Source organism: Photinus pyralis, unplaced genomic scaffold (assembly GCF_008802855.1).
Source record: "Photinus pyralis isolate 1611_PpyrPB1 unplaced genomic scaffold, Ppyr1.3 Ppyr1.4_LG7, whole genome shotgun sequence".
In the NCBI taxonomy this organism is placed as follows: Eukaryota; Metazoa; Arthropoda; class Insecta; order Coleoptera; family Lampyridae; genus Photinus; species Photinus pyralis.
The window spans coordinates 25,002,351-25,014,027 of record NW_022170738.1 but is presented as its reverse complement, the minus strand read 5'-3'; the positions used below and the strand labels follow the sequence as shown (position 1 = coordinate 25,014,027).

At 39.4% G+C, this 11,677-nt stretch overlaps 1 protein-coding gene across 1 annotated transcript; it reads right to left on the bottom strand.

The window, feature by feature from the left end:
• Positions 1 to 228: 228 nt before the first annotated feature.
• LOC116177175 (N-acetyl-D-glucosamine kinase-like) lies at positions 229 to 9,660 on the bottom strand. Its single transcript, XM_031496068.1, has 4 exons — positions 9,376 to 9,660; positions 4,170 to 4,353; positions 3,769 to 4,021; positions 229 to 906 (listed from the first exon to the last, which is right to left on the bottom strand). Exons 1-4 carry the CDS (start codon positions 9,405 to 9,407, stop codon positions 356 to 358), a joined length of 1,020 nt encoding a protein of 339 aa, XP_031351928.1. The 5' UTR covers positions 9,408 to 9,660; the 3' UTR covers positions 229 to 355.
• Positions 9,661 to 11,677: the final 2,017 nt, after the last annotated feature.

Below are 11,677 nucleotides of genomic sequence, written 5' to 3'. Positions count from 1 at the left end.
TTTCGTTGTATCGGTTTATTTCAGTATGTATGTGTAGATCTGTGGTATTTAGAAATAGGAAATGTGTACGAACCAGATTAAAAAAAATGCTCATATTGTCAATTCTAGCAAACTTGCAGGGGCGGGCCTTGTTTGGTTTACACACTATGCAGTAAAAAGTTGCACCATGTGATGTCGCACTACACAACAAAACATGATTCAAAATTAATTTTTAAGAAAAAATTATAGTTATTTTTAAAACGGCGGTATTTTTACTAAATGGGCCCATTGTACAAAATGAACAAACCACAATGTGAGTTAAATTTTCAAGGTGCTATCACTTAGTGATAAAATATTTACGTATAAAGATCTATTACTATTTTCTCACAAATCGATAAAATTCTTCATAGTTTTGATTATAATCTCTAGGTAGTTGAATGTCCAACCGATCGGCCGCCATGTAGGCAGCCCCAACGGCCATAGTTGTGGTCAATTTGACCAAAGATAATTGCCTAACGTCGGTTTGCTCTTCTATAATTGGTATAAAACCCTCCTTCAGCAGATCCCAACTCAGCCAAACAGATCCGACGCAAAGCACCTGCAAACCGTGCTCTCGATTAATTAATTCGTCCGACGCTTTCGCTATTACGACCGCAATACAGCGCGCCAAGTCGCGTCCCGCCGTTTTAAATATATGTTTACAAAGTTCGTCACCTTCACCCGCGCACACGGATAACTTTTTGGAAAGACCGGCGATGTGGTCTTTTTTAAAATTCGTATAAAAATGAGGTAACAAATCTAAATGGGAGGTTACTCCGAAGTGCTCTTGTATTGTTCTCCAGATTACGTCGGTGGAATATGGCGCCTTTTTAAATTGGTCGTTGTCTTCGAAATAGCACTTGACTGCCTCCAAAGCCATTCCATACGCTGCAAATAAACATTTAAGTCATTCTGTTGCAAAACAAGCCAAAGAAAATGTGCAGCTAATATTGGCACAATGCCAAACATGCGTCTATCTATACATATAAAAATGCTTCTCATAAACGCAGTATCTTTATACCTATAACAACAAAACTATTGGATATTTAAAGATTAAAATAATGTAAGTTAAAAAATGTCCACCTATTTAGTTTTTGTAAATAGATTACCATAAAGGCGGAAACAAGAATATTTTATCTGACGGTCAGATAGGTTTTTGAAACAAGATTAAAAGCCTACGCACTTTTGCGGACCACGATAACGCATTTTTATATTCGACTATTTATCACAATAAAATGATGAAAATGAGTAGATTTATTTACTACCAGCATGGACTAATTTTTTGTAGTCTATGATGGCCAAGGCCGCCCAGACAATTTCAGGAGCCTGGGACAAAGTAAATTTTGGGGCCCTGTTTTGGAATAGAAAAAATTTCAAAGAAAATGTTAATGTTAATGTGCCAACGGCAACTCTATTGCTGTTTCATTCATCCTCACAGCAGAGTTGGACTGGGTCACTGGGTCAACTGGGTCATTAAATTAAACTGGGTCACGTCGTACTCTTTTCAGTTAGACCCAGTGACCCAGTTTGACCCAGTGACCCAACTTGACCCAGTGGCCCAGTTTGACCCAGCGACCCAATTTCACCCGGAGACCCAATTCGACCCAGTAACCTGGTTTGATCGAATAACGCAGTTAAGTCAGTGCCCTCGGTTCAAGTGTAGAGATTATGAAATAAATGAAATGCTGGTTTGTTGAAAATAATACTCGATTGCTTGACAACTGCCATTTCTGTGATGTTTGCTTTAATACTGCCGTAAAAAACTTTCCATGTCACGAATTGTATTAGAATAATGTTATTTCTAAACAGTTCCCTCCTTCGTTTCTTTGCTTCAGGGCTTACCAGTTTGCTTACAGGTGTTCATTCACATTTAATTTTTTTCTACTAGTTAGCTTAATCCAAATAAATCTTTTCTCTAAATACTTTCATTGACTACTTGACTACAAACTATAAACAAATGCATTTGATTTTTTTAGGTATTAGTTCTCTTGAATGAGATTGGGCTACGTGCTTGTTGGCGAATATTATTGAGGAAGTTTTTTTTAAAATTAAAAGTTACTTGAAATTGTTTTGGATGATACCTAACAATAATTTAATTACTGGGCCACCGGGTCAAGACGGATCACTGAGTAAAGCTGGGTCAAGATGGGTCACTGGGTCAAGCTGAGTCACCGGGTCAAGCTGGGATACAGGGTCAAACTGGGTCACCGGGTCAAACTGGGTCACCGGGTCAGTAAACTAACTGGGTCACCGGGTCACTCTATGCTTGACCCAGTCCAACTCTGCCTCACAGATCCACGGCCAACACGGGGGCCCTTTGAAATCGGGGGCCTGGGGCAAATCGCCCCAGTTGCCCCCCCCCCTCTGGGCGGCCCTGATGATTGCAGTAAAAGTCTAGGGTTTTTTTAGTCTATGCTACCAGTTTCATTAGAAAAAGAGGACCTGGTAGGCGTCTAGCGGTTTCGTCATATTTTCAAATACGGATATCTCAAAAACTTGGTGGAAAAATTAAATATCTCAATGAGACGCGTTTATCTGTGCCATCCTAGTAATGGATTTTAACCGCAAAAACAAAAAAATCACTCCATTTAAATCAATGGCGGTACTGGTAAGAGAAAGGTATTACTTTTTATGCAGTACCAACTAAAATTTGCACCCCCTAATGTGTCGGTTTCCGGAAAATTTATAAAAATGCTACAACACGACAAATTTGTATTGAAGAGCCACTAAATTTTAACTGGGCATTCGTTTGTTAAAAAACAAGACAAATATGCAATAGAAATCCCGCCTGGTTACTACACTCTTTGTTGTGGTCCCATATTTTTCCGGTACCGAAGTGCAGGCCGAGTAATTAATTAAAAACCGAAATAGTTCCAATCGCATTTGTATTGAATACAGCGAGGAGCTGGAAATTCTCTATTCCCCAAACTCCGAATTTCTTTATAAACGCTTGATTTTTTAAAGATCTTTTGCATTTGTAAGTACCGAAATTTTAACTTTACTTTTGCAACCGTAACGTATTTAGATATTGTGCCACATTTTTAAGCACCGTATTAATCTCTAGCATGGTCGTAAATTCAATTTGGATCTGTACTGTTTTATTCTGCTTTATACATTAAGTTACCCGTATTCATTGGATTTGTTTTGGCAACAGTTTCTAACGCTCCGTTATCTGCAAGGTGAACTTACATTACTTTCCGTTTCGCCAATTAAAAGGGGGGAATTATTGCTCGCTTTCCTGCAATTGCTTTTCCACCGCTTCTACCGATTTGAGCTGCGTCGCTTTCGCTCCCGCTAGAGGGAGTCTGCCGTGATTTTGTTTTAGTTTTGCCGAAGTAACCGCCGTCGTCTGCTGGACCCTGGAGCTACCGTTTCTCCAGTGGAGTTTACCCCAGAGGCTACCGGGACGCGTCGACCCACCCACCAGTCCGAGGCTACCGCCGACCTCGACCAGGCGCGAGATTTTCGCCTGATGGCGCCCGAGTCCGTCCGTATCAGCCCTTCCCTGCCACCACTCCACTGAAAGCCCAGGTTTCCGTTGGCTACCGCTGCTGTACTTAATTACAATAATTTGTTTATTTATTCATATTGATTTGGAAAAATAATTTTGTTACTATCGGATTAACACTCGGGTTCAATAATAATAATTATTATCATTACTATTTATATCTTTTATAGATTCCATTCATCCATTTATTTTTAAATGGAGGAGCATTTTTATAAACAAAGAAACTGATTCCATTGACCTACCGCTTCCAGCATCGCCCAGTATGTGCCCCCAACCCCCACACTGGACCTTTGATCCGTCTGGATTGATTAAAATTGTATTCGAGCCGGTACCCGCAATGCATGTAATTCCACCCTTGTTCGATATGCACGCAACAGATCCGTCCGTATCGCTTCCGATCGCATACCGTTCGCTTAGACAGGGAAATGTCTCCAAGAACCCCCTAACCAACTCTTGGTTTGTTTCCTCCTGCTCACAGCCGCTTAACGCGAGCCCCTGAAAGTACAGTCAATGATAACGAAAGTGTGTTAATGTTCTACTTAAATCGAACTTTGACGTAGTAGCGTAAGTGATAATAATAAGTACGGGTTTTACCAAGAACGAAAAATTTATTGCAACAATCTAGAGCAATAAACAAACTTACAAGAGCTGCCAAAGGGACGTCGTCCGGTAGTCCAGCTTCTCGTTTAGCCTCATTGACTAATTCTGCTATCCTTCTCCTGCACTCTTTCATTCCTAATAGAAAATGGTTTGTTCCGGGTCCTTTCGCTTTTGACAATATGCTCCCGCGGGAATCAAACAGGATTACCGTTGTATGAGTTGCGCCCCTAAAAAGAAAAAAAAAAACATCATTTTTAGGCACTGTGGCATTTTAGACTTGACGCATAGAAAATGTTTGTTGCAAACTTTATTTATGTACGAAACTAAATCATCTAAAAACCGATTTCTTAAAGAAAATTATCTTCTGTTCTCCGAGGACCGAGAGGGTAGGAAACCAAAATTCCGTTGCGGCATTTCTCTAATTTTTATTTGTAAGAATACTAAAAATTGCTTGATAGTAGAGAGAGCCGAACTCGGCTTCAATTTAACTGAAATTAAAGATGACTTGATAAGTAAGTATATAGGGGATGTGGAAAATCGGATAGGAAAATTTCAATTTCGCAATCACATTACATGGTGGTACGCGACGCGCTAGTTATCGATTCGCATTAATTGACAACATAGTAAAATTATGTTAAGGTTAACAGTGCACCATATGTTAAGGTTAACAGTGCACCATATCACGCGTATGTAACTACCGGTAGTTAAAAGTAGGTAAAAGAACTGACATGGCCAATTGCACCGTCAAAATTAAGTATCTCTTAAAGTTAAGCATAACTTAAATACCATGGCAACGATTGTCTTTAATAATCGTTGCCATAGATTTTAAGTTCTACTTAACTTTAAGCAAGGCTTAATTTTGTTGGTGCAACTGGGCATGAGATTCCTTCCTAAGCGCGCTGGAATTTCGCAATTTTTTTGTTACTATGAATTTTGATGGTCGGCCAATTTTAATCTTTGTTTGCGCTTTGGCGTCAAATCCAATACTGCATTTCCAAAAATGAAAAAAAGGTTTTCGCCTTAAGGCGAGTAATTTGAGCGCAATTTCCATGAATTGATTGATCAGTACTTCCCGAAAGGTCATCTAACGGACTATTTGTGTGTACAAAGGCATAAATATTTATAAGAAACTTAGTATTGCGGAGTCTGCGCATGCGCACCCTTGAGGTTTAAAATCTGCGATACCTTTACTAGAACAATCTTTGGTTAAAATTTCAAAAAAATCTCTATAAATAAGAAAATTTACATTGTGCAGTCTGCTAATGCGCACATCTGATTTTTTACATAATTCGATATGTTTGACTTTACTAGAAGAATCTTTGGTTAACCTTCCAAAAAAATATCTCCATAAACAAGAAAGTTGATTTTTACAATATGCGATATGCGTGTGTTTACTAGAAGCATCTGTGGTTAAAATTCGAATAAAATATCTCCATAAATAAGACAGATGACATTGCGCAGACTGCGCTAAAAACGAGGCTAAAAATGAATGTGGTGGGAAATTAGTTGTTTGTAGAGAGTCGTGGGAGAAAAATCCGTAAAAGTTCTCGCGTCGAAGTGTGCGACAGAGAAAACAGTTTCCGTTCATAAGCGCGAGGCAATGTGCGTTAAGTCACGAGACCAGCCACGTTAAGCGGTTCGACACAGTTAAGTTAAACACCCTATAGATTACTGCAGAGTGGTTTTTGAACCAAAGTTATCTTAGATTAATTAAACATTTTTTAAGTTCTTTTCACTTTCCTTTTACTGTATTTACTTCTCATGCATCGCTTCACCTTTTATTGAGCAAAGTGTCGTCCCGAGGCGACGCACAGTGACGAACTGCAACGGCTATTGGAAAAGCACGGTCACCAGTTTACTAATACAGAAACGCAACTCACTCTGATGGAAAGAAAACACGCGAGACCGTAAAGATATCTTTAGTGCCCATAGTGCTCGAAAGAAAGAAGTTACGGGTAACAGTGGTAGGTACTTTTTTCCAATGCACCATTTTTTACAAAGACACCCCTAGGGTTAGATGTCATTGAAGAGGCCGGAATCGTCATCAACGTGTTCGTATACGCTTGATCGTGCCGATTTCTATTATAGAAAAAGAAGTTTCTCTGCAAGAACTCACCGTAAACCCGTTGCAAGAGACAGCTACAACAAACGGGGCGGTGCACATGCTCGAAAAGTACCGGCTTTCCATGCTACTCACCCCACTTCGAGAGGACAAAAGTATGGTGCACACTCCACTATCAAAGACTCCAATCAGTGAGGAAGCCGAAGTAATCTGGGCAGGTTTGCCAGAAACGCCACCCACTGTCGTATGGCACTTACACACCATCAGCTTAGAAAACTAGAAAATTGAGTTCTACCGTCTCTAGGAAAATATTGGACGTTGACGACCAACCAGTAATGAATTTGGAGGTTTTGCTCTTGAACAACACACCTCTACCATTAAAACAGGAAGAAGGAAGACATCTTACCCAAGATGAAAGAAGGGCGCTCGAGCAGCTACTGTTCCAAAATGAAGAAGTGTTTGAGGCTCTCACAGAACCATAACGAAACGCCCAACACCGGATTGACATCGGTGCCGCATTTTTCGTATCACAATACCAGTTGTCACATTCTCGAAGACTACAACTAGAAAAGGAGCTTCAAATGGAAAATTCACGTCTGTACAAGTTCCGGCAGCTAAATCTGGCAACTCGCCCAGATCATTGTCCTTTACCCCCATCGATGACTTGCTGCACGTCGTCCAGCACACTGGTTATATTTCCACAATCGACCTGCAGTGCGGATACTAGTAGATCTAGATCTAGCAGCCTCGGCTGAAACCCCGCCCACTTAAAAATAAAGGCAAAATAAAAAAATAAAATAAAAAAAAAGATCAAAGTTCACGAAAAAGGTCATGACAAGACAGCAATCGTTACCCCCTCTGGAATGTACCGGTTCCGACGGGTGCCTTTCGGATTACGGAATGCGCCTTGTACTTCCAGAAACTTATGGACAGGTTTAAGAGAGAGACAAAGAGTGTAAATTTGGATGATCTAAATTCTGCTGTCGCCAGCGCTTGAAGAACACACGCAAACCGAGAGTTCTTTTCCTACTCGTGCAGACAATCAACAGTGTGTGCGCGTGTGGCCCTGTAACAAGAAGCCAAACAAAAGAAGGAAAGATGACAGCAATCACTACCACCGCCGACCAGCTCAATGAGTTTATTAAGGGATGATCCGCCACCAATACCGAGGAAAAGTGGAAACCCGTTGCACGGTTCGTTTTGCGGGGAAAACAGATCAAGACGTCAATGTGTTTATAGGAACCATCGAGATGTATAAGGAATGGGCCCAAGTTAACGACACTATATCACACATCCATTATTTTTTTCCCGCCTGTCAGTTAGTAGAGTAGTAAAAAACAACCCCCTACTTTTTTTACGGAAATACATCAAACAAAATCTCGATTATGTCCGTCGGTCTGTCTGTCTGTACTCTCATTACCAGCTAAACGGCCGAACCTCGGGCCGAACCGATTGGAAACAAAGCCATAGCAAATTTTTGGTAAATGGATGCACTGGATTGCAAAAAGACTATTAAATTAACGTTCATTTTAAGGTAATATGAAGTACTGTGAAGTCTCATGGTCGTCAAATATCTTTCGTAATTCGTAAATTGAATTATATACACGTGTAGGTAAATTAACTTGTACTTATGTTTAATGAAATAGCACGGGGCAGATAACGTTCGTTTAGATTGAACGCGGTGTTCGCCATAAAAATGTGTATTTGTACATGATTATGTGAACGATATGTTGCAGTTAATCTGTAAGTGGCACGCATTTTTATGAATAGGAATTGCAGCGCAAATCTTCCAGGTAACGTTGTCATACAACTCATTTGGCATTCTCACACGATTAGGATTTTGTGCGCCGGTGCACCATCCTGTTGAAACCAACAAAGTTGCCAACTTTTTTTGTAACGTATATTGTTGCATTCGTAATAAAAAATGCGCTAAAAAATGAAACGACCACGGACAGCATTCACGGCGCAACTCGCCTTTTGCTCTTGGGGACAAGGAGCAACACTACAGGTGGACCGGTCGGGAGAAAATTTAATATCACCTAAGAGGTACGAGGGACCCGCGTACGAAATTTGAACAAAACTGGTGAAGCTCTTACATTCGGACGGACTGGCGAATAGATATTACGATGTACGATCTCATAAAGTAGGTATCGTACTTTGGTGCCGCGAGCGTAAAAATCGTTGATTGGAACAATAAAGGCCGACGCTTACACCGCCCAAGTGGAAAGCAATGGGAGCATAGTTTACTTGAAAAAACTCCCTGAGTCCCTAAGAGAGCTCCCCAATCTCTAGCTATAGAATATTAAAAAATCTCACTTCACGTCTTATATTGAATATCGAATGCATCGCAGCATGTCTTTGAAGAAGTTGTTCTGCGATTATTTCCTCTTCTTCCTCGATGTCTTCCAGATGGAAACACAGCAACAGCTTTCGGTCACATTTTGCTATATTAAAATTTTCAAGTAAGAAGTTCAGTAGTCAGCGGCTGCCGCATTCATAGAAAAGCCGCACCGCTTCTGACGCGTCATAGGTAACGTACCTTTACCAAATCTGTTTCAAAAGAAATAGCAAATTTTAGCAGAAACCGTAGTTCGTTTTTGCGCTCGACCGCAAATATTGCTTTCAAACAATTGAACTTTTCTAATTACCCAATCGACTGTTTTAAAGGCCCCTCTTACTCTTACATAAACGCATCGAATATCCTTTTGAATTTCCGTTTGGTGATAATAACGAAAAGCCTTCACGATATTGTTGATATTTCGTTTATTTTAGTAATCTTAATATTAATTTATTACGACAATTAAGTTATGGTAATTTAAAGATATTATTGTACCTCAATTGTCACACTTCGATTAACAATATTTAATTATAGTGGAGTGGGAAATATCGAAGAAATTACCTATAAATTTAAACTTCCTTTTAACCTTGAAGAAACAATTAATAGGAATTTGTCTTTGGGATACTTTCACGTAATTAAAAAGTGAATGTAGTTTAACGAAAGTAAAAAGGACAAGCAACAAGGGATCCGCGTCTGGTTAAATTTCTTGAGCCAGACAATTTTTTTAGCGCGCGTAGGTCACTGACGAGGGTCGTCGTAATCGTAATCGACGAGTTTGTTGTAATTGGAAAAACGAAATAAAATTACAAATGTACAAGTGAAGTACAGAAAAAAAAACTGAAATCATACCCTTCAACTCCTCCAATTACGATATTGACCATTTTACAAGAACTAGGTAAATCAAAGGTGCGAAATATCACATGCTATTTTTGCCACGGCGGATTTATAAAAGCATACACATCGTACGCATCCGCATCGAACGTAAGTTGAATGACTGTCGAATAGGAACTGCGAGCGGTATACAACAAACAATTCCGCGTTCAATTAGAATATCTTTTTGATAAGGCGAATTCACTCGAACTAAAATCCGAATATTCGCACCCATTTTAACGTCATCGACTTCGCTGCAATTTGGCATTGCAGCTATTACAATTTACAAACAAAACACGTGTAGGTATGAGGTTATATAAGATCACGTCCCACCTGCTCGTAAACGCCGATTACAGTTTCCATTTTGCAAAAAAGTAACGGTTTCGCACAAAGAGAACTGTAATGTTTTCTACCGCATTGATCTAGCAATGCCATGGGTTATAAGATGGCGCACGTAGCATGATAACATATTTCATTTCCAAAATTTTGAGTAGCAAGCCCATGGTCTGACCGAACTTACTGAGCTCTTCCAATTCCAACAAAGAAGTTGTTGTATAATCGGTCCGTGAAGTTCGCAAAACATTGGTGGGACAAATCTCGATTGGTCATTACGAAACCCCTCCTAAACTGTGGTGGGATTTTGATGAAATTTGTGTTATGTGTCTGTGCATCCCCAGGAAAATCTGTGTTCAGGAGCGTTTCCGGAACGGGATACTAATAATCTGTACACCCAACAGATGCAGTTAAGCCACTCCCAATAAGTTTTGGCCAATGTAATAGCAGACCCGTTTCACAGTCATAAAAATCGGGGAAATTTAAAATCGCATGTCACATTGTATGACTAAAAAGTGTTATGTTTTGAATATTGACCTTTCAACACAGCGGTGCATAGTTTCAAATTGTTTCTTAAGTTCAAAAAGATTATTTTCTTCGTATAAATAAAATTAACGGCAAATTGAGGTAAGGCAAATACAAAACGCAATGACAGGTTTGACGTTAAGGATGCCAATTAAGATACGGCAATTATAATTGGAAACAAATAGTTGCGTGTGTTACAGGTTTTGAAAATTCGGCCAATTAAAAATGTTCATTTAAATTTGCCGGGAATTTTTTGGGAGGAGCTTAACTGCATCTGTTTGGTGAACAGAGCTCACTATCACTGCCGGAAGTGAATTTCCGAACTCCATCCTTATTCAGCGCACCGCTTCGCCGAATAGAGCCGAACACCTACTAACTCACGACCTTTAAGCCGAGTTGACATGGAGCGTGTATTACGACCGTGATACACGTATTCGTGAAATTTTTAATTCGTGATGTCACGAAAACTGGTGTATTGGTTCGTGGAAAGGTTTACACAGAATAAACATTTTTGTGTTTAGTCGTGAATATGCAGTCGTTGGTAGTAGAGGGTTGTTTAGTTTTGTGTCAGTTATTAGCGACAGAATTAGCAAAACAACAGAATAATAACAACAAAGTACAAGCAAGAAGGAAAAGGAGGTGGTGGACCAGAAAGTGGATATTGGACAGGAACTCTGGTGGGTGCTCGCTAACCAAGGAACTAACTGCATATCCCGATGACTTTAAAAAGAATGTTAAGAACATATATGTAGTCTTTTATACATAGTTATATGGTTAAGAATGTCCGAAGAAAGTTTCAACTATTCACTCGAAAAAGCGATAATGACAACGTCACGACTAAATTCACGCTTAAAAAATCAAACGCCTTTGATTTCATTCGTGTCGTGTCACACTACAACTTTAGACGATCATATTTCGCGACTCGAGTGTTTACACTAGTAGTGATCTATGGTCATGACTTGCACGACCGTGGACTACGCCCCGTGTCAACTCGCCTTTACCCTTGGATGAAAAAATAACTGCTTGCAAGTCAAAATTTATGAAACCAACATCAGCAGCGCCATCACAAGGCAGTTGTGCGTTTTGTGAAACGAAATTGACACACATCAATTTTACGAGATTTAATTTTAAGTGTTTTATAGTGGTTTTATGTAATTTTGTGTTAATTAGTTTTGTTACTTTTATATAATTAATTAAAAATGGAACGCTGAAGTTGTTTTGTAAAAAATTGTGATGCAGTTTATAACCTCAAAAACAAGGACGTTAAAACAGAAACGTTTTCCGCATAAGTAAAAAAAAGGTTAAATCGGTTTCTTCAATTTTTCCAAATCTATCAAATGAAAATGTCGATAGTTTCTCTGACCAAGAACAAGTTGAAGAAATGACAGTAGATGAAAATGCACTTGTCCTTGCAAATTTCATA